Raw genomic sequence first — 24,214 nt, forward strand, 5'->3', positions numbered from 1 at the left:
GACCGGATCATCTCCCTGTGAAGCGCAAGTAGTGTCTCAAAGACGAGACTTATGCTACTTGTCAGGGATGCCCAAAGGAGTTTCTGGAGTCCGACAGAGACCGATGCACGCTGGGTATAGTTATGCATCGAGTAGGTCTCCACCTGCCTCGGCGCCTCCTGCTTGGCAGGTCATTCGGGCGCATCAGCGGGTGTCGGTACCATCGGTGCCCAGAGCTTTGCTCCCTCTGTTATGGAGGTATTCGGGCTTCAGACATCAGTCGGTGCCGAGAGCGTTGCTCCCTCTATTATGGAGGTATCCTGGCATTGGACGTCGATACACCGCATCGGTACCGGGTATCATCGGTACCGGGTGTCATGGGTACCGTCGGTACCGAGTATCATCGGTACCGGGTGTCATGGGTACCGTCGGTACCGAGTATCATCGGTACCGGGTGTCATGGGTACCGTCGGTGCCGAGTATCATCGGTACCGGGTGTCATGGGTACCGTCGGTACCGAGTATCATCGGTACCATGGGTGCCGTCGGTACCGAGTATCATCGGTACCATGGGTGCCGTCGGTGCCGAATGTCACCGGTGCGTCGGTACCGAGGAGTATCGGTACCGGGAACATTGGTACCATGGTCGGTGCCATGGGTCCCGTCGGTACCGGTACCATCGGTACCATGGATTCCGTCGGCACCGGGTATCATCGGTACCATGGGTACCATCGGTGCCGAGTGTCTTCGGTGCATGGGCACCGTCGGCACCAGGTATCACCATCGGCATCAGATATCATGGGCACCATCGATCACAGGTATCATCGCCCATCGGTACCGAGTATCACGAGTACCATCGGTATCGGGTATCGTCGGTACCATGGATAGGTATCATGGATACCGTCGGTACATGAATACCGTCGATACCAAATATCATGACCAGGTACCATCGGTACCATGGGTGCCATTGGTACCAGGTGTCTTGAGCACCGTCGATACCATGTGTACCATAGGTACCGTCGGTGCTGTTGGTGCCGAATATCATGGGTACCATCGGTACCACATGTCAAGGGTCCCTTCGGTACTAGGGTATCATGGGTACCATCGATACCAGATATCATGACTATCATCGGTACCAAGTACCATGGGTTCCATTGGTACCGGGGGTCATCGGTACCATGTGTATCATCGGCACCGTCGGTGCCATGAGTACTATCAGTACCATCGGTCACATCTCTGTTATGGAAGTCATCTGGCAGTCTGGTTTCGATTCCCTTGCATTGCCAGATGTTGTCCTTGGCTTCGAGACCATGGGTACCATTGGATGCCATGGATGCTACCGCCTCCCGCGGCATCTAGCTTTTCAACTGGTCTCCTTCACCGATGCTGCCTCTGGTATGGGTGTTCGCTCGTAGAACTTACCGCGCCTCCATACCTTGGCTTCCAGGCCCAGAAATGCATGTTAAGAACAGCCATTTTGCTACAGGAGAACATATTTTTCCATAGCTGTTCTGTAGAATTGTATGTATGACAGTTGCTCTATACTGGTCAATGTTTGCATCTGAGCTGCTCTGTTTGAGTAGTTGGCTCAGTTCAATGATGGTTCATCTGATGAACATGAAGGTCATGGGGTTTTCTCTGCTGAGAATCCTCTAGATCCTCTATTTGTCTTGACACATTACAATGGAGATTGTCAATCAGCCCAATGCCAGATGCTCGAGGTCCTGGACTACCATCTTCAACTCAGAACTGATAGCAGTTCTAAGAACTTGCTTCGGCGCCCCCGAGGCCAGAGCATACATCCTTAGCCTCCTTTGGAGAATGGCGTACCAGGCTGGCATGATCGCGTCCAAGACCAAGTCCGGCCAGATCTTTATGAACATTCCCACCGGAGTAGGCTACATCTTTTTTCCAAGTGTCGCAAGTTCCTGTCCAATGGCGTTTTCATCACTTGTATTGTAACACCTAGATTTCTGCTCTAGGTATGGTGATGCGCAGACTCTCATGACTGTGTGCCTCTCACCTGGAGGAGGAGACTCAGCAGAAAATTGTTGATATGCTGTGCATACACTTCCTCATCTCGGAACTTCTTTAAAGAGATCAGCACGCTCGTTCTAGTCAGCGGCGTGCACCTAATCAGGCTCCTGCAGCTATTCCGCAGGAACCAGAGAGGGGTTTTGGAGTGGCTCCAATTCAGCATAGCCACTATATTAAAAAAAAAAAAAAAAAAAAAAACAAATGTCCGTACCGGCCAATCTGCCTGTCGGGGGGAAGTTCAAATATTCTCCACCACAGGTGACTTCTATATCCTCCAACCGGGGGGTTTTTTCAAATAGTCCGGTTAGGATACATTCTCAATCTGGAATCAAACCCTCCACATTGTTCATTGGAAGTTTAATCCTTTAGCTTCCATCAACAGTGAGTACTTGCAGAGGAACTCTCTGCCTTTCTCAGTACCAATGCAGTCGAGCCTGTTCCACAAGGGTAAGAAGGATTGAGTTTCTATCCCAGGTCCTTCCTTGTGGGTTCCGTCCCATCATAGACATAAGGGGCCTCAACAGATTTCGTTCAGGATGATTTCCCTGGGCATCCTTCTTCCCATACTTCAGGAAAACGAATGGTTATGCTCTCTGGACTTACAAGATACTTCTACTCACTTTGCGTCCAGAGTATGTTTTTCCTAGTGCCTAGCTGTTGTTGCAGCGTATCTTCATGGACTGGGAGTGCATGTGTTCCCTTAACACATTGATTGCCCGTCTCAACAGATTACAGCACAGTAATATTGAGACTTCTAGACACATGGCTTCCACAGTTCACGTCACTCCCTTGACACTTTTGCACATCTAGAGGATGTAACCCAACTGTTCGCCAGTCTTCGGAATTCCCCTCAGAGGTGGTTAATTCTCTCCATTTTGATTCTGAGGTGTCCAGTCCACCTTACTCAGTCAAAAGCTGCTGACGAAGGTTGCATCCCTCCTGGCTATCCAACCTAATTATTTTAATCAACCACACAATCGGGTTGTGATGTACTCGATAACAAAGGAGTACTGGATCTTGTCCTCTGAGTCAAGATGCCATGCAGATGTAGCGGTGGGCTCGCCAACGCGGCTTGTTTTCTCCAAGCCATTTATCTAATTGGCGTAAACAGCAGTCTGGCCGACAGGCTGAGCAACTTAGTTCAATCACAAAGTCCCTCAGTTCTGTTCCAGGCTGCAGGTTCACGGCAGACTACCATCGGATGCCTTTCTCCTTCTTTGGGGGACAAGTTTTCTGTATGCGTATCCTACCATACATCTGGTGGAAAAGACTTTGCTGATTCTCAAGCAAGATTGTGGAGCCATGATTCTGATTGCTCCTTTCTAGCTACGTCAGATACGATTCCCTCTTCTTCTGGAGTTGGAATGTTTTCCAGCTCTCATTACGCAGAACGAGGGGGCACTTCTACATCCCAACCTCCAATCTATGGATCACACGGTCTGGATGTTGAGAGTGTAGGTTTCGTTGACTTTTCCAGAAGAGTGTCTCCCGACTCTTGCCTGCTTCCAGAAAAAGATTTCACAAAGAGGTGTTATTCTTTTCATGGAAGAGGTTTGCCGTCTGGTGTGACAGCGAGGCCCTAGATCCTGCCTCTAGTCTTATACAGACCTTGCTTGAGTTCTTTCTACACCTGTCTGAATCTGGTCTCAAGACCAACTCGGTCAGTATTCATCTTCGTGCAATAAGAGCTTATCATCAACGTGTAAAAGGTCAGCCTTTATCTGTCCACTTCATGACGTTTACTTCTCCCACAGTATTGAGAGAATTCCTTGTATGTGTCTAAGGGGGATTATTTCTGTTGGGCTTAGCACCCCCAATAATTTTTACAGTTGGCTCTTATGCTTCGGTCAGAGCCCCTATCACTCCTTATTCAGTATCTTGGGGTCTCAATGTCGTTTTCATCCAGCTGCTGCAAGCTCAATTCGGGCCACTGGATTCCTGTCATCTGAAGTATTGGACCTGGAAGGTCATTTCCTTGGTGGCTGTTCCTTCAACTCGAAAGGTCGGTGAACTTCAGACTCTAGTAGCTCAAGCTCCTTACCTTACTTCTCATCTTAACAGAGTAGTTCTTCGCATGCAGCCAAGGTTCTTACTGGCGCTGGTATCAGAGTACCATCTGATCCAGTCAATTGTCTTCCCAACATGCTTTCTCCCTCATCTTACAAGCCCTGGCGAAAGCAAGCTGCGCACTTTTTGCGTGGAGCAGACGAGCTCCCTCGGAAGGTCTGCCCAGTTGTTTATTTCTTTTAATGCCAGTTGCTGTCAGAAACCGCATCATTTCTTCTTAACTGGCAGATTGCATCTCCTTCATTTTTGTCCAAGCTGGACTGACTCTAGAGGGCCATGTCACGGCTCACAAAATTAGAGTCATGGCTGAATCGGTGACTAATCTAAAATCAGTCACTATTGAAGGGATCTGCAAAGCTGCGGCGTGGTCATCAGTCCACACATTCACATCTCACTACTGCCTTCAGCAGAATAGCCGACGCGTCAGTCGGTTTTGGGCAGTCGGGGCTGCAGAACTTCTTTGGGGTTTAGAATCCAACTCCAACCCTCCTAAGCCCATGTTTGTTCTGTTCCAGGCTACACTCATTTAGATGTTTCTCCTTTTCAGGTCAATTTTTATTCTGGCCTCGCCGTTGCGAGACTCTATTGACCACTGTTTGTTGTGTAAGCCTGAAAGCTTGGGATACCCCACTTGTGAGAATATCAGCCTGCTTGTCTTTGGAGAAAGAGTAGTTACTTACCTGTAACAGGTGTTCTCCGAAGACAGCAGGCTGCATATTCTCACAAACCCTCCCACCTTCCCCTTTTGGAGTTGTCTCCTCCATCTTTTGGATATAACTGAGGGGCGTGTCCGCTCGGCGAGCGGGAATAGGTGTGCGCACATGCGCAGTACGATCGCTCGCGCGACGGAACGCCGTAAAGAGATTTTGAGATTTTGCTTTAAAATCCTCCGGGGCCGACGTGGCGTCACCCACTTGTGAGAATATGCAGCCTGCTGTCTTCGGAGAACACCTGTTACAGGTAAGTAACTACTCTTTTTACAGATAGTGTAAGAGAGAGATACACAGAGTGATTGAGTGTGTGTGAGTGACAAAGTGATTAAATGTTTGTCTTCCCTTCCGTTCTGTGCACTTGCCTCCACTGATGTTCGTACCTCCCTGTATATGATTGTTTGTTAGAGATTCAATCCACTCCACTTCCCTCCTCCAAGTTCCATTCTGTCTGATTGGTTCTTCATTCCTGTGACATCATGTTTGTTTGCTTGGCAACTATGCAGCATTCTGTTTCCTCGACGTGAGGGCGGGGACAGTGAGAGCCAATGAAACACTGAACTACAGACTTACGAACCCTACACTGCCACAGTGCCACAGAGTCAGCTTCAGAATGTTGGAGGTGCTTTTTATTATATAGGATTTTTACTTTTACTTAAGTACTTTGACCAACACTGTCCCTTCCATATAGGTGCAGCTTGTCTCCCCTCTTCCGTTCCCTTTAAGTGCAGCCTGTCTCCCCTCTTTCCTTCCCCTTATGTGCAGTCTGTCTCCCCTTTTCTCTTCTCTTCCATATATGTGAAGCCTGACTCCTCTTTTCTCTTCCCTTCCATATATGTGCAGCTTCTCTCCCCTCTTTCTTCCCTTTATATGCAGCCTGTCTCTTCTCTTACCTTCCCCTTATGTGCAGTCTGTCTCCCCTTTTCTCTTCTCTTCCATATATGTGAAGCCTGACTCCTCTTTTCTCTTCCCTTCCATATATGTGCAGCTTCTCTCCCCTCTTTCTTCCCTTTATATGCAGCCTGTCTCTTCTCTTACCTTCCCTTTATGTGCAGCTTGTCTCCCCTCTCCCGCGGGTCTAATCTCTTTTCCTACCTTCCTCCTCCCACCCCTTGGGCCTCTCTCCTCTCCATCATAATTCTAACTTTGCAGTTACTGGCAGGTATTAGAGCAGGCCTTCCTCTGGCCATCTTAAGGCTTTCCCTCTGCCATGTCCCTCTCATGCGGCAAAAGGAAGTCGCATCAGAAGGAAGGACCCTCTTTCGCCTCTGTCTTCCAGTCCAGCACTCTGGCTCCCCCTCCCACTTCAAACCCACGGCTCCTTCCCACTGCAGTGGTTCTGAGCTCTAAAAAGAAAAAGATAGAGATGCCGATACAGAGTCGCATGCTGCAACACTCACAGCCAGGCTCTGCTAGAACCTCCCCCACGGCAGCAGGAAATGCGTCAGAAGGGGAGGTTCCGGCAGGGCCCGGATTCGAGTACTGTAGCATACTTCTATTATGCTGGGCCACGTGAGGAAGGGTAAGATGAAGGAGGCACCCAGTCCAGCAGCTTTTGAGGGGGGGGGGGGGGGGCAATGACCCCCCAAACCACATCCATGTCTGTGGAACTAAAACCTCAAGTGATTCTGTTTGTTTAAACAATATAGCAATTGCAAGTTATTATCAGGGCAAGAGACCCTGAACTGTGTGTAGCTTGTTAAAGGACAACCATACTTCCACATACCCCCATAGGTTCTCTTCAGGCCAGGTTTGAGCCCTTGGGGAGGTTCATTAGTGAATTTGATGGACATCTGAAGAAGTGTAATAGGGAACTGCTTATGTACTTCAGTAGTCATCCATAAACGAAAAGTCTCATGCACAGTTTGTGTTTCTGTAATAGTGTCCATCAGCTCATCTAGGAAGTCAAGACCCAGGTGACAGTTTTGTAGAAGTGCCCATCCTCCCTGTGCAAATAAGGGAAATACAATGAATCTACTTTGAAATATTATCTATAAATCTACAAAAAAATTATCAGGCTAATTATTATGAGGTCAATATTCAAAACATTTATTGAAATAGAGGAAAACATATCTTACTCAGTAATTTCTGTTCTTGACTCATGCTGAACCAGTCCAGATGGAGACAGAGAACACAGTTTTCCAGTGACACGCTCTCAGTGTATCAGAGTGGTGCAGCCTTGGACTAGCTGGTACAATAATTTCAAAGCTGTGATAACATAATAAACATCAAACTCTAATATAAAATGTAAAAAACAAACAATTTGGAAGAACATTCTTGTTGAAATATTGAAGGATGGACACCCAACAAATTGCGGGACAGTGGAGAGTACAGCTATGTACAGAATAGTTACTTCACTACTACAGTTGCAGTCTTCCTATGAGAGAGTCCTAGATTAGTCTAGCAAGAATCAAGGAATGGAAATGACCAGGTATAAGTAATTCCTCCTTCCTTTTCCTCATGCTAGACCAGACCAGATGCCTGGGAATTACCTAAGCTTTTTGGGAGGAAGACAATGCCACTGTAAGGACTGATGATCTAAAAGTGGAATCCCTTTTGGCCCGAATATCCAGCTTGTAATGTTTAACAAACAAATGCAAGGAAGACCAAGTAGTCACATGACAAATGGATGGTCTTATAGACAAATGGGCAACCCATTTTTCACACCCGAGGTGGATGGCCCAGTTGTCCATATAGCCAATAGAGATAGCCTGTTCAATCATGTGCAAAAATCTGCAAAATTCTTTGGCTTTTAGCTAAGTCCACTTGTCCATAGGTAAATATTGATGTCTTGATGCACTAGATCCAAAAAACTGAATCTGCAAAACTGAGGGTTAGCCCTCTTGTCTGTAAGACCATTTGAATATCCTCTGCACAAACTGTGCTATATTCCACCCACAAAGCCCTGGTTGAATGTGCTAGTATCCCACTGAGCACTTCATAAGCTAAACAATCACCTCCCAAATCCTTTTTAGACAAAGATGCTTTGGAGGCTGTGTCACTTTTATGTGGACCAACCAACAATACAAAAAGCATGTTCAACTTAGAAAAGGCATTCATTGCCTCAAGTACCTAATCGAACATCTACAGGCATACCACAGATTAAGAATGTTGCTGGAGGCCCAAGAATCCCTTTTCAAAAAACATGGAAGATGAACAGCCTGATTTAGATGGAAGGTTAAAAGGTCAAATGGATGGGACCAGGCAAAAAGAAACAGAATGTCATGAAATCACCAAACACAGGTCTCAACAGGAGAAGGCCTGCAATTTTGACACATGACAATCAAGAACCCTGCTTTTAAAATGGTATGCCTCTGCATAAGGAGTGCCAAGTAGTGCATTCAACATAAGATTAAGATCCCATGATGGCACAACTGGTTGATAAGGAGGACAACTATACAAGACTGCAGGCAGACACTGGGAAACATCCTGGTCTCAGGCCAAGGAACTCCCTTCCACATCCTGGAAACAGGCGAGCACAAGTACAGATATTTGGAACAAACCCAAAGAATGACCTTTATCCAACCCATCTTGAAGAAAAGCTAAAATGGAGGGAATGTCTGCTAGTGAGAGACAAATCCCCCAAGAAAACCATCTCTCAACCTTGTGCCAGAAGCAGACATATACTATGGAAGTAGAACACTTGCATGCCTGCAGAGGCATGGCAACCATTGATGAAGAATATCCCCTACTACACAACCTGTGCCAATCAAGGGTCATACCATAAGCCAGAATAGCCCCTGACACAAAGTCCCCCTTCCCATGGCAGTAAAAGGGGCTCTCCCATTAGAAGGTGCAGCAGGTCTGCATATAAGGAAAGTATAGGCTGATCTGGAGACACCAGTTTCACTAATGCTAGCTGAATATCTATCCTCCTGATCACACTGGCAATCAGAGGCCAAAGAGAAAAAAACACAGTAGTCCAGGTGTCAGCCATGGCTGAATTAGTGCGCTATTCTGGTCTAAACCTTTTCTTTTCTTTATCTGAAGATCTTGTTGACCTTAGCATTTTGGCCTGTAATCATCAGATCCATGTTGGGATTGCCCCAGCATCATACTATTTGACAGAACACTTCCTGGCCAAGCTCCCATTCTCCTGGATAGAGAGTGTGTATGTGCTGAGGAAATAGGCCTGAGGAAATCAGCCTGGACATTCTCTATCTCCACTACGTGGGCTGCTGAGCAGATATAAGAACATAAGAATAGCCATACTGTCAGACCAGCCCAGTATCCTACTTCCAACAGCGGCCAATTCAGGTCACAAGTACCTGGCAGAAACACAGTAGCAACATTCCTTGCTACCAATCTTGGGGCAAGCAGTGGCTTCCCCCATGTCAATCTCAATAACAGACTACGGACTTTTCTTCCAGGAACATAGCCAAATCTTTTTTAAACCTAGATACACTAACTGCTGTTACCACATCCTCCAGCAGCGAGTTCCAGAGCTTAACTATTATTTGAGTGAAAAAAATATTTCCATGTAATTTCATTCAATGTCTCCTGGTCTTTGTACTTTTTGAAGAGTGAAAAATCGATTCACTTTTACCCATTCTATATCATTCAGGATTTTACAGACTCCCAATCATATCTACCTCAGCTGCCTCTTTTCCAAGCTGAAGAGCCCTAACCTCTTTAGCCTTTCCTCATATGGGAGGAATTCCATCCTCTTTATCATTTTGGTCGCTGTTCTTTGAACATTTTCTTTTTTTTTTTTTTTAAATCTTATTTATTGGCAAACCAGATTATATATCAAACATTTTAGAAATTACCATCACAATTGAAATGTTCACACACATACATCTGAGAATTATGCCTATTTTCATTTTTAGCTTCCCCCCTCCCACCTACTACTCCCACCCTCCCCTTCCCCTTCCCTCAACAGTTCAAAATCCTACTTCTTGCAACATGTGTCAAAGAGCCCCAAAAAGGTAACCAAATCTTGCAAAACTGGTCTCCCTTTTTTGTGGCCATGTCTCTGACTCTCTTCTTTTCCAGTGTACAGCATTGCATCATGGCCCCTCGCCACTGTGGGACACTGAGCGCCTCCGGTTTCAGCTCTTTGAACATTTTCTAATTCCGCTATACCTTTTTTTGAGATGCGGTAACCAGAACTCAATGCTATACTCAAAATGAGATTGTACCATAGAGTGATTCAGAGGCATTATTTAATTTATTTATTTAGATTTTGCTCACACCTTTTTCAGTAGTAGCTCAAGGTGAGTTACATTCAGGTACTCTGGATATTTCTCTGTCCCAGGAGGGCTCACAATCTAAGTTTGTACCTGAGGCAATGGAGGGTTAAGTGATTTGCCCAAGATCACAAGGAGCAGCAGCAGGATTTGAACCGACCACCTCTGGATTGCAAGACTGGTGCTCTAACCACTAGGCCACTCCTCCACTCCACTTATAATATTCTTGGTTTTATTTTGCATCTCTTTCCTAATAATTCCTAGCATCCTGTTTGCTTTTCCAGCCACCACCGCACACTGGACAGATGCTCCTGTGCTGAGCAATAATATTCAATGCCATGGTGTTATCTGACAGAACATGTACTGCTTCCCCCCCCCCCCCCCCCCCGAAGCAGCTAGAAATTCCACATAGTAAGTCAGATCACCTGGGTTTCAAACTGACTGACAATGCCATTCCCTGAGTAGTCCATTGACCCTTGAGTGATCTGATCCTGGCAGTGCACACCCCAGCCTTTAAGGCTCATGTCTGAGGAAATTACTATCTATTTGGGTGGCTTCAGATCTATCCCCACCAACAAATGCAGAGGGGAAAGCCACCAGTTCAAGGAGCTCCTGACTGCCTGTGGTAACCACAGATGCATCTTCTAATCTAGCAACTGAGGGAACCATCGAGCCAAAAACAACTTTTGCAGTGGACTCATGTCCAGCCTTTGTACAAGGAACCAATTCCTGAGTGGTCCCAAGGAATTGGAAATAGAACCAGACCCGAGGCGCTGCTGTGACTGTTTTTGTTTAGCTGACATTTATCAGCCTCAACAAACCTTCCCTTTCCTAGTGTGTACCACTATTTGGATTCTGTTTTAAAGGAGATTATTGTTGTGCTATCTATCCCTTTCTCTTATGTGTGCCATATTACCCTGTCTTGTTCATAATTTGGAACTGCTTTTAGTTTTAGGATTTCTGCTTTGCTTTCTGGGCTTGAAAATCACCATAATGCCAATTGGTGATTGATGGTATAACAAGTGACATAAATATATAAGTGTAAACCTGAGAGAGCAGCTTGCTTAACCTCTCCTACATCTAGAACACCTTGCCAGATGTTCAATAGAGCCCCAAAATGAATGATACTCTGGGACGGGTGGAGCAAGCTCTTCACAAAATTGACTACCCCCCCCCCCCCCTACACACACACATACACACACAGAGAAAGGCTGCCACTACAACTATGACTTTGGAGAACGGACTTCAGGGCTGTGGTGAATCCAAAGGAAAGGGCGCAAAACTGAAAGTGCTGTCCAAGGACGGTAAATTGCAGGGATCTGTGGTGATGATTGACAATTGGGATGTGAAGGTAAGCCTCCAATGTATCCAGTGACATGAGAAACTCCTCTTTATGAACTGCCAGGATAATAGAACACAGTCTCCATATGAAAACAGAGAACTGGCAAGCATTTGTAACTGCCCACTTTTTGTCATTTGAACCACAGGGGGACACTATAAAGGCACTGGGAATGGAAGTAGTGTACTCTAGGATGTAGCTTTTTTGAAGGGTCCTGTCACATAATGCCTAAACACTACCCCTAGCACCAACCTGGGGTTAACCCTGCAGCCCCTTGGAGGGTCTGTTCCAGCACTGCCAGGCCCACTAGCACCTGCTCCTATACTGGCAAACCCCCATCACCGACCGGGTTCTGCTTGCCTCTGGGCAAGTCTCCCACCCACAAGTTATTTCCCCGGTGGTTTCTAAGGACACTGGGACCACAATCCCAGTTCCTAGAAAACACAGACCGAGAATAGACCAAGAACACAAACTATCAGGATTCTTAGTCAGTCCAGGACAACAGAGCTAACAAACTATTAGGTTTATTATCATAAAAAAGGTGGATCAGAAATGGTAAAAAGGTGTAAACAGCAAACAGTAACAGGTAAAATAACAGGAATAAACATTAAAACTAGCTAAACACTGTCTTACTACCAAAGTAGTACCTGGTGAGTTCAGGAACAATAACTGCTCATAGGATTTGAACAGGGTCTCAGTGCAGAGATCTCCCCTCTCCATACTCCCACTCTGAGAATGTTGAAATTCCAGCAAATTCTGGCTAGATCTTAGGCTTCAGGGCCAATAAGGGCCCAGAGCACAAGCACTAAGGGGTTTCTGGCCAATGCTCTTCCCCAGGGGTTTTCCTCTTTCTCCAAGGGGGAAGGTAAGGTAAAAAGCAGACCTCTATTACAGCTATAAAGCAGAGGACAGACACCACTTGCTGGCGAACAAGGAAAATGCATTGAAGGGGACAAATAAAACAACATTACAGATCACAGGCATGAAACCCTGTTTCACCACAGGTCCTTTTACTAAGCTGCAGTAAGCACTAATGTGTGCTTACCGCAGGTTAAAATGCACTACCACGAGGCATGCTCAGATGTGCTGCAGAAGTTTTTGCATGTGCAAGCACTATCCACATGCTAAAAAATAAAAATTATTTTTTAGTGTGGGGGGGCATGTTTGGGGAAAAGTGGGTGTGGCTATGCTAATCAGCGCATGGGCATTGCCTCGTACTGATTAATGCAGGATTAGCATGTGAGCCCTTACTGCCTACAAAGTAGGTGGCAGTAAGGGCTCATATATTAATGGCTATGTGCTAATTGGGAAATTAGTGTGTGGCCATTATCGGAAAAATGGAAAAATCTGCCTTTTAACGGCCGCACTAAAAGTGGCCTCAGTGCATATGAAAGACCTATGTTGGGGCTACCACAGGTCACTGTTGAGTGCTGCTTGGTAAAAGGGCCCTTGAAGCACTTCAAGAGCCCACTGGTCTGAGGTTATCTTGACCTAATTCAAGAAAAAGAACTTCAGATGACTCTCTATCAGAGTCAAACCAAAGCAAGTCAAGAAATTCTCACTGCAAGAAGTGGAACATACCAGTACCGGAGATTCTGCTGTACTTGAATTTCCTGGCTCCTCAAAAGGGCTGACTCTTGGCTCAAAACTCGGTGGACTTGGAGTTCAGCTGTTTGCTGGACTTGACTGGTCTTCTATCTTGGAGACAGACTGGACTGAACTTTCCCTTACATATCAAATGTCCATGATCTTCAGGTAACTGCTAGGGTTTAACCTTCCCCATGTCCTTGACAACCTTGTTCATCTCCTCACCAGACAAAATGTTCCTCCTGAACAGAACCTTACTGAGCTGAGTCTTTATGGCTGCGCCCACTGACTAACTATGGAGTCATAGCCATTGCTGAGCCACAATGACTGACTCCACCACCATCAACATAATTTGGATCAAGTTGTAGGGACAACCACCAGTTAGGCCACCCCAGACTTAAGATGCGCAGTCTCTGGAGACTCTGGTAGTTGTTGAACCCAGTGCAGGAGCACCCAAGTCACATAACCACCACATATGATTGTCTAAACCCCAGACTGGTTAAACAGAATGCCTTCTTGAGCATGTGCTCTATCTTCCAGTTGTAGGAGTCCTTGAGGGCAATACCCCTTTCCACTTGGACTATCACTGTCTTCGTGACTGCTGCCACTGGCGTGTGCACCCTAGGCAAGTGAAACAAGGAGTCCAGCTCTGTAACTGGGAGCAACACAACTTGGCCTGGACTTTGGTGCCCCAGAGATTTGAGTCTGGCATCCCCCACTCTGTCAGCAGCATGCAGCAGAGGGCACTATAGAATACAGTCCCCTTCCAAAGCACCGTCTTCACTGGATATGAGATCCAAACCACTAAAGTCACTTCAGTGATCAATGAAGACAAATTTCTTCTCCTGAAAAGGCAGATGACCAGCTGCTCATCTGCCTTTGCTGCAGATAATTCTTCTCCCTTGGGGAATATGCTGCCCACATGCTTCTGGCGTCCTCCAAGACCTCCTATATTAGAACATCAGAATAGCCGTACTAGGTCAGACTGGGTTCTTGTAGCCCAATATTCTGCTTCCAGCAGTGGTCAATCCAGGTCACAAGTACCTGGCAGAAACCTAAATAGTAGCAACACTCCATGCTACTGATCCCAGGGACAAGCAGTGGCTTCCCCCATGTCCATCTCAATAGCAGACTATGGACCTTTCCTCCAGGAATTTGTTCAAACCTTTTTAAAACCCAGATAGGCTAACTGCTGTTACCACATCCTCTAGCAATGAATTCCAGAGTTTAACTATTCATTGAGTGAAAAAATATTTCTTACTATTCATTTTGAAAGTATACCATGTAACTTCATTGAGTGTCCCTTAGTCTTTGTTGTTGGATTATTTGTAGTAAATAATTAGCAGATTTTAGTACACACAGCTTCAGCTTTAGAAATGTTAATTTCTTTCTTCATCTCTCTCTCATTCACCCCTGAATAATTCACTGCTGAGTCACTTTAAAGTTGAAGTAACAAAACATCTGTTTACTCACAGTTTGCAGTTAGATTATAATCAGACAGGCTTATATATACATATTACTATACATTTGTATTATCAGCTCTTTCCATGTGCTTAGATGGTAATGGATGCTCACACCACCATAGATCCTCTCAGGTTAGGAGAGATCATGAGCTCCATGTGCTCCATGTGCTGCATGTGCTGCATCTAACCCCCACAGGAAGTTGCATAGCTGTGTGACCTCTCTAAGTAATTCACATCAGAGGTCACAGAGTAATCACAGAGAAATAATAGGTGACAGGCAATGCATGCAAAACACAATTACACTCCAACAAACCCCTTCTCATGCATAACTGTCATGCAATTATTTATTCATACAAAGTCCAAGCTTTATACGCAGATTCACAAAATGTTCTCTGGGTAATGGTTTGGTCATGATGTCAGCTGTCATCTCACTGGTGTGACAATAGTGTAGACTGATGACCCCTTCTTTCACCAACTCTCGCACGTTGTGGTATTTCGTTGCGATGTGCTTGGTACGTGACTGAACCTTGTCATTCTGTGACAGTCGGATGCAGCTCTGATTATCTTCCATTATCTGGATTGGTCTCTTTTCAGCTATTCCGAAATCCAGCAAAAGTTTTTCAATCCACATCAGTTCTCTGCACGCTTCCGATACGGCCACGTATTCAGCTTCTGTAGAAGACAAACTCACAATACTTTGTTTATGACTGGCCCATGAAATTTGTACATTTCCATACATAAACACATATCCACTTGTGGATTTATAATCAGAATGATCCCCTGCCCAATCTGAATCACAGTAACATATTAGTTTTGGATTACTATTGGCTGAAATCTTTAATTTACAATCAATGGTACCCTTTAAATACCTTACCATCCTTTTAACTGCAGTCCAATCTGATTTGGTAGGTGAGCTGACCCTTCTGCTCAAAATTCCTACTGCATTTGCTATATCAGCCCTGTATGTGGTAGCTAGATATAAAAGCTTACCTATGGCTGATCTATATTGGATGTTATCTGGTAAAGGTTCTCTTACTGTTTCATCCTTCAGAAAATCAGTGATCATGGGAGTGCTTACAACTTGGGCATCTTGCATACCTAAACTTTCAATAAGCTCATTTATTTTCTGCTTCTGGCTTAGAAGATAAGAACCATCATTTTGTTTCTCAATTTCTATACCAAGATAGTATGACACATTTCCAAGTTCTTTTATCTCAACATTGTGGTTTAAACACTTTACAATGTCCTTGTACTCTTGCTCACTTTTGCTTGCAATGAGCAGATCATCAACAAAAGCTAAAATGTATGCATATTGTCCATTTGTGCACCTAGTGTACAAGCATTTATCTGCTTCACCTTGCTTAAATCCTAAATTTGTCAATATTTCATGCAATTTTTCATTCCAACATTTTGCACTTTGCTTTAATCCATAAAGACCTTTGTTTAATTTACACACTAGCTTTCTTTGTTTTGTATTTATGAAACCTGTTGGTTGTTCCATGTACAAGTCTTCAGTTATATCTCCGTGAAGAAACGCTGTTTTCACATCAATGTGTTTGACTTGCATGCCTTTTGAGACTGCAATGCTCAGAAGTGTTCTTATTGTCGTGTGTTTCACTACAGGTGCAAACACTTCATCAAAATCTTCTCCATATTTTTGAAGATATCCCTTTGCCACTAGTCTGGCTTTATACCTTTCCACTTTTCCTTGTGCATTCCTTTTTAACTTGAATACCCATTTGCATCCTATAGCTTTCTTGCCAGGAGGTAATTTTGTAAGAATCCAAGTATTATTTTTATCCAATGCATCAATTTCTTCCTGTGCAGCTTTACGCCATTCAGCAGCTTCTTCTGCTGGCATTTTCTCAATCTCATCCCATGTTAAGGGCTCTTGAGCTTCTGCTGACTTTGTTAAGTAAGACAGTCTTGGGGGTGGAACACCTTTGTTTTCCCTGGATGAGCGTCTGACAACAGGTTGGTCTGACCTTTCCGCATCCTCTAAATCTGAGAGTCCTTCTCCAATTGATTCCCCTTCTCCAACTGTACTGTCTTCTTCAATGATCCTTTCTGTGTCTGCTTCCTCTGCCTGTTCCTCGTTAGATACAGGTGAGTTGCTTTCAGACATCTGCCTTGGTATGGCATTTATATACACTGGCATGTCTATTATGGTTCTAGTTTCATATTCTGGATGATAAGGCTCATCTGGGATAATCCAGCCTTTATCAACCCTTTTGTTTTCATCAAAATATGTAACATGTCTTATGCCAACAATGCCAGTTTTCAGATTCAAAATTCTATATCCTTTGTGTCCTGGAGCATAGCCAACTAAAATGCCCCTTTCTGTTGTGGAATCCAGCTTATGCCTTCTTTGCTTTGGTATATGAGCATATGCTGTACTTCCAAATGTTCTTATGTGTGACAGGTTTGGCTTCCTACCATGCCATGTCTCATGTGGTGTGCGCTCAGCGCCTTTAGTTGGCATTCTGTTTTGTAGGTACACTGCTGTGAGAATGGCTTCCCCCCATAGTCTTTTAGGGAGATTGCTATCTGACAGCATACATCTGGTCATTCCCACAAGTGACCTAAATTTTCTCTCTGCAACAGAATTTTGCTCTGGTGTATAAGCTACTGTTGTGATATGTTGAATGCCTTCTTGTTCTAGAAATGTGCGCATGCTTTGTGAAATGAACTCACCACCATTGTCGGTCTGAAGAACCTTTGGTTTTCTTTCAAATTTATTGCTCACCATGGCTACGTATTTCTTCAGCATGTCTGTGACTTGACTTTTTTCTTTCAGCAAATAGGCCACACAATATCTAGAGAAATCATCCAAGAATATTAGCACAAATCTGTTATTTCCCAATGATGGGATATTAAACGGTCCACATAAGTCACTGTGTATTAAGTCCAGTACTTTATTACTCCTATTTCCTGTGTATGCAGGAAATGAGGGTCTCACACCTTTTTGAGTAACACAGTCTATGCATTTCTCCATTTTACCAGCATTCTTCCTTACTTGCGCCATATGTGAGGCTTCACCTGAAATGCTCAGTTTATAAACATCATTATGCATAAAAGCTTCAGCATACACTTCATCATTTTTAGAGATTGTGCACTTACTGTTTTCAAAATGAATCGCAAATCCCTTCTTATCTAATGTAGATACACTAAGCATATTGCAAACTGCTTGGGGAATATACAAGACATCACTTACAGGAATTTCTTTAACTTCATTAGACACTTTGCATTTTAAGAATCCAATACCTTTTGCTTGGATCTTAGCAGTCCCTGCGTTTGCAGTTTTAAGAATACCTTCCTCTGGACACATTTCCTGAAAGAAATTCTTACAATTGGTTAAATGGCATGTGCTCCCTGAATCCAAAATCCAAGTACTTTCATTTGAATTATTATTTACCATAGTCAAAGATTTTTCTGCCATTAGAAAGCCCTTGTGTTTATCTTTGTCCTTCATACATTTCCTGGTTTGAAAATTCTTTAGTTCCATTGGCTTAGGTGAGCTAGAGGGAGTGTTTTGTGTTTCCTTACACCATTTAGATACATGTCCCTCCTTTCCACATGAGTAGCAAATCAGCTTGCCCTTGGGTGGAGTTTTCCCATAGCTCCGCCTTCCTCTGTTCTTTGCCAAGAAATTTGTTTCATTTCTCTCTGACTGACTTTGAGAACACATCTCCTCAGAATCATTTATTATGCATTCCTGCCTTAGTTTTGATGTTGCCTGTTCAAAAGATTGCCCTTCAATGGCCTCATTTACAGACCTAAAAACATCAAACTTCTTTGATAGTGAGGTAAAAAGAAATGCTCTTTTCAATGCATCACACATGGGAATTCCAGAAAGTTCTAGCTTTTGAAATGAAGACATAAGATGCATAATGTGATCATTACATTTACTTTTATCCCTTAATTTGGTTTCATTCAACTCTGCTAACCAAATTGGTTGCTGCTTTGCATATGTAGTTGCATACATAGTTCTCAGTTTATACAAAATGTCCTTTGGTGTATCTTTTCCCTCCACTAATATGGCTTGTTTCTCTGAGAGAGCTTCCAAAAGCATGCACTTCACATAATAGTTTGCATTGTCCCATTCAGCCATATTTTCAGCTGTTCTGTCTTGGTCCAAGCATATACCCAATCTTTTTGCTCGAAGGAGACATATGAATCTTAATTCCCACTGCCGATAATTAAACTCAGTTAATCTAGGCACCTTGAGAGAATAGAAAAATGGTGAATTTCTTCCCTCAGCCATTTTCTTAGCCTTCTGTCTGCTGTGTGGGGGGAGAGAGAGACAGACTGAATCTTTCCTTTAAAACTTAAGAGAAAAATGTGGCCTTTTTTCTGCCTGGTAATATTTCTCTTCTTTTTCAATTCCTGGCCCTGGGCCCATAACCCTTTTGTTGGATTATTTGTAGTAAATAATTAGCAGATTTTAGTACACACAGCTTCAGCTTTAGAAATGTTAATTTCTTTCTTCATCTCTCTCTCATTCACCCCTGAATAATTCACTGCTGAGTCACTTTAAAGTTGAAGTAACAAAACATCTGTTTACTCACAGTTTGCAGTTAGATTATAATCAGACAGGCTTATATATACATATTACTATACATTTGTATTATCAGCTCTTTCCATGTGCTTAGATGGTAATGGATGCTCACACCACCATAGATCCTCTCAGGTTAGGAGAGATCATGAGCTCCATGTGCTCCATGTGCTGCATGTGCTGCATCTGCTGCATCTAACCCCCACAGGAAGTTGCATAGCTGTGTGACCTCTCTAAGTAATTCACATCAGAGGTCACAGAGTAATCACAGAGAAATAATAGGTGACAGGCAATGCATGCAAAACACAATTACACTCCAACATTTGTGCTTTTTGAAAGAGTAAAAAACCGATTCACTTTTACCCATTCCTAGTTAAGATTCTCTGGAGAGTGGCCCAAATTATGTTGCCTGGATGTCACTGACCCCAATCTCTGTGCTCTCTTGGAACCAGGTCCCCATCTGGAGCACCCTGCTGAGCCTCTTCAGTCCAAGTCCTGCCCTGGGACTCCAGGCCTCTACATGGCACAGAAGTCCTGGAGCATAACCAGGACAAATACAGGAAAAGTGGCTGGGTAGAGTTCCCCTCCTCCCATGGGGCAGGCCCCACCACAGGCCCTCTCCTTCTGGGGTAAGCACGAGAGGTCCCATGACTAAGGTCTGCAGAGAATAGCCTATAGCTGGACTATGCTCAGAGATGGAAACAGCTGCAGAGCCTGCCAAAATGGCTGCTGTTCCCATCAAACTGCTCTCCTACTCAGACGCAGAAGCTACATGCTTACCATGGAAATGAAACCTCTTTCCATCTCCTCCCCTTCCAGAGCAAGTCATGGCACTGCAACATCTCCAAGTCCTAATTATACAAGGGACATGTCAGGCTCTCAGCACCACAATTGCACAAAGCTCTGCACACTCCGAGAACTCGCTGCACTGTGCTCCAAAATCTAGTCTTGCACTGCACCGCATTCCTATGGGCAGCAGCTGCAGGAAACCCCTGATGCAACTGCCTGATTCAGCTGTACTACTCACAAACCACCATAGGGATCACAGCCAAAGCAACCACTTCAGACAGACCCATTTCTCTATACTCTGTACTCTGTACATCACGTCAACAGTTTGAATTTGTAAAAAAAAGTTTTAGATATTACAACTTTGTTTGACCCAGTGCAATCTATGTTGAAGGACAGTCCTTCCTTGGTTAAGAGACAAAATTGGAGTGTATTTGTGGAAGATAATTATGAGCAAATAAAGTCTGTATTACATAAGATAAAATCTATTTGTGCAACTGATCCTTGTCATCCATCTTTTGTTAAGGCTTTGAAAGATATTACTTTAGAGTCAACTGGGCATATTGTAAACACTTATTTACGGGAAGGCAGGCTCCCTGATTTGCTCAAAACTGCCACGGTAGGCCTTTATTAAAGTCAGGAAACTTGGACGCTTCAACAGTGAGAATTTTAGACCTATCTCCTCTGTATCCTTTTTGGCCAAGATAATAGAGAAAGTAGTACTTATTATACAATAGATTTTTTTAGATGAACATCAAATTCTGGACAATTACCAATTCAGGTTCCATTCAGAGCATGATACTGAGACTTGGCTTCTTTCTATGACTGATAGTATTCAAGCAGGTTTTGATAAAAGGTCTTTATTTTGGTATTGCTGGATATATCTGCAGCACTTAACTCAATTAGTCATGTGTTGCTGTTAAACCTTTTGTCCTCTATTGGTATTGATGGGTCTGTAATTAATTGGTTTATATCGTTTTTGGACCAAAGGTGATATTGTGTTTTTAAAGGAAAAGAAAAATCTGTCTTTGTTAACCACTCGTGTGCCACAAGGTTCTGCATTGTTGGCCACCTTGTTTAACATCTTTCTCCACCTTTTATGTGGACTAGGGCAGAAATACAGAATATATGCGAACGACATACAATTTTTCTTTAAGGTGGAGATGACTCTTGATGACAGTGTTGTTATTACGTTTGTATTTAAGAACTCTAAGACAATGGATGAAGGCAAATCATCTGATTTTTTAAATGTTGCAAAAATGCAAGTTATGTCGACGTCCAGTCATGAGCTGGTGGGGGTTCCTCTTCGTATTTATGGGACTGTTATACTATTTAGTAAATCGGTGCATCCACTTGCTGTTATTCTTGACCCATCACTGACTATGAGAACTCATGTACTTAAAGTACTTAAAGTTGTTAGTACTATTTTTGGCAAACTAAGGACTATTTAACATCAGAGAATTTTCAAACAGTTATTCAGAATGTGGTTGTACCTCACTTTGTTTATTGTAATGGTTTGCTCTCTGGACTCCCTAAACATGTGTTGAAGTCTTTACAGATTGCACAGAATGTGGTTGCTTGCGTTCTACTTGGGCTGTCTAGATTTGAACACAATACATCACCACTGGTACACTTATATTGGTTCCCTGTCAAGTTTAGGGTGCAATATAACATTTTGTTGCTTGTTTTCAAGATGTTAATAATGTGTCTCCAGTGATTGCTTCTACTTTGCATTTGCATCAGCCAACTAGGTTGTTAAGATATGCCTTGGCTAATGTTTTAGACATCCCTTCTTTTAAAGTGATCTATTTGGATAAGTATAGAAAAACTCAATTTTTTTATGTGGTGGGCCCTAAGTAATGGAACTCTTTGTCTAACTATGTGAAAGCCTTGAGAACTCTTGTAGAATTTAAAAAACTTTTTTTTAAAAGTCTGTGCTGTTTCAACAAGTGTTGAATTTTGCCACAGCCTGATTTGCTTGTAATGCTGTTGCCAGTTGCTCGCAGATGATGTTATTAGGAACACGATGTATAGATTATTATGTTTTTATGTTATGTTTTGTTTATGTCTGATTTTAAAATGTGTATGTTTAAACCGTGCCGGGCCAGGAAACATCTCTGTCCCCGCCTTCAGAATCCAATATTCCTCCATGCCCAGCATTGAAAGTGGTGATGGGAGACAGCTTTCAGTCTACAATAGGTGTTGGCGAAAAGCTGCCGGGTAGGGGGTCTACCACTGCGACAGAAACGTCTGGAAACAGAGGCCTGAGAGTTGATTGGGGCCTCCGGAACAACAACGGAGATAAGTCTTGAGAAAATCTAGATAAAGCTGAATGCAATGAATAATACGCTTCAAAAATCATCAGGTGAGATTTCTGTATTATCTCTCAAGTTTGAAGAAATTGCTAAAACAATAGATGCAGTGAAAGAGGATCTATCTTCTCGCGTCAATTTGATGCAAAAAGACATTAATTACAAGAATTTAACTCAAGTGTGGTAAAGGATAAACTGGCTATTCATAGAAAAATCGAACAAATTGAAAACCACAATAGATGCTTAAATCTTCGAATACTCAATTTCCCTAAATCACCAGGTATTTTACCTTTAGACTTATTCAAAAGATACTTGGTTGAAAATTTGAAAATTCCTTTGACTGCTATACCCCCTATAAATAAAATTTATTATATTCTGAAAAAACCTGGAAAAAATGAAGCGGAACATAGACCAGTGGATAACCTGGATTTGAGTAACATTTCAAACATTTTGGAACAGATGATAGATAATACGTCGGAAAGAGCAACATTATTGGTCTCCTTTGTATTTGAGCATGACCTCAATAATATCTTGAAACTTTACTTTAAACATTCTAAGGACCTGTTTGGAGGTGGGAAATTTTGGATTTACCCCGATGTTGCCAAAGTAACTCAAGAGACGAGGAAACTCTTTTTAGAAATGAAACAGGAAGCTTTGGACATTAGTACCTCGTTTTTCCTTGCCTATCTACTACTACTACTACTATTTAACACTTCTAAAGCACTACTAGGGTTACACAGTGCTGTACAGTTTAACAAAGAAGGACAGTCCCTGCTCAAAGGAGCTTACAATCTAATGGACAAAATGTGCAGTCAAACAAATTGGGGCAGTCTAGATTTCCTTAATAGAGGTATAATGGTTAGGTGCCGAAGGCGACATTGAAGAGGCGGGCTTTGAGCAAGGATTTGAAGATGGGCAGGGAGAGGGCTTGGCATATGGGCTCAGGAAGTTTATTCCAAGCATAGGGAGAGGTGAGGCAGAAAGGGCGGAACCTGGAATTGGCAGTGGTGGAGAAGGGTACAGAGAGGAGGGATTTATCCTGTGAACGGAGATTTCGGGTAGGAGCGTAAGGGGAGATAAGGATAGAGAGGTAATTAGGGGCTGCAGATTGAGTGCATTTGTAGGTTAGTAGGAGAAGCTTGAACTAGTAACATAGTAACATAGTAGATGACGGCAGAAAAAGACCTGCACGGTCCATCCATTCTGCCCAACAAGATAACTCATATTTGCTACTTTTTGTGTATAACCTACTTTGATTTGTACCTGTGCTCTTCAGGGCACAGACCGTATAAGTCTGCCCAGCACTATCCTCGCCTCCCAACCACCAGCCCTGCCTCCCAACCACCGGCTCTGGCACAGACCGTACAAGTCTGTCCAGCACTATCCCCACCTCCCAACCACCAGTCCCGCTTCCCACCACCGGCTCTGGCACAGACCGTATAAGTCTGCCCAGCACTATCCCCGCCTCCCAACCACCAGCCCCGCCTCCCGATCTTGACTAAGCTCCTGAGGATCCATTCCTTCGGCACAGGATTTCTTTATGCTTATCCCATGCATGTTTGAATTCCGTTACCGTTTTCATTTCCACCACCTCCCGCGGGAGGGCATTCCAAGCATCCACTACTCTCTCCGTGAAAAAATACTTCCTGACATTTTTCTTGAGTCTGCCTCCCCTTCAATCTCATTTCATGTCCTCTCGTTCTACCATCTTCCCATCTCCGGAAAAGGTTCATTTGCGGATTAATACCTTTCAAATATTCGAACGTCTGTATCATAACACCCCTGTTTCTCCTTTCCTCCAGGGTATACATGTTTAGTTCAGCAAGTCTCTCCTCATATGTCTTGTAACGCAAATCCCATACCATTCTCGTAGCTTTTCTTTGCACCGCTTCCATTTTTTTACATCCTTAACCAGATACGGCCTCCAAAACTGAACACAATACTCCAGGTGGGGCCTCACCAACGACTTATACAGGGGCATCAACACCCTCTTTCTTCTGCTGGTCACACCTCTCTCTATACAGCCTAACAACCTTCTAGCTAGGCCACCGCCTTGTCATACTGTTTCGTCGCCTTCAAATCCTCAGATACTATCACCCCAAGATCCCTCTCTCCGCCCGTACCTATCAGACTCTCCCCGCCTAACACATACGTCTCCCGTGGATTTCTATTCCCTAAGTGCATCACTTTG

General features: G+C 43.7%; 1 protein-coding gene across 1 annotated transcript in view; it reads right to left on the minus strand.

Annotated features, from left to right (window-relative positions):
* Nucleotides 1-24,214, minus strand: part of DNAH5 (dynein axonemal heavy chain 5) — a 925,453-nt gene that overhangs the window by 99,973 nt on the left and 801,266 nt on the right. Inside the window, 1 exon segment of the mRNA XM_030220396.1 lies at nt 6,519-6,738. Coding sequence (XP_030076256.1) covers nt 6,519-6,738 — 220 coding nt within the window.

The sequence above is a fragment of the Microcaecilia unicolor genome, chromosome 1 (genome assembly GCF_901765095.1).
Source record: "Microcaecilia unicolor chromosome 1, aMicUni1.1, whole genome shotgun sequence".
NCBI classification, from domain to species: Eukaryota; Metazoa; Chordata; class Amphibia; order Gymnophiona; family Siphonopidae; genus Microcaecilia; species Microcaecilia unicolor.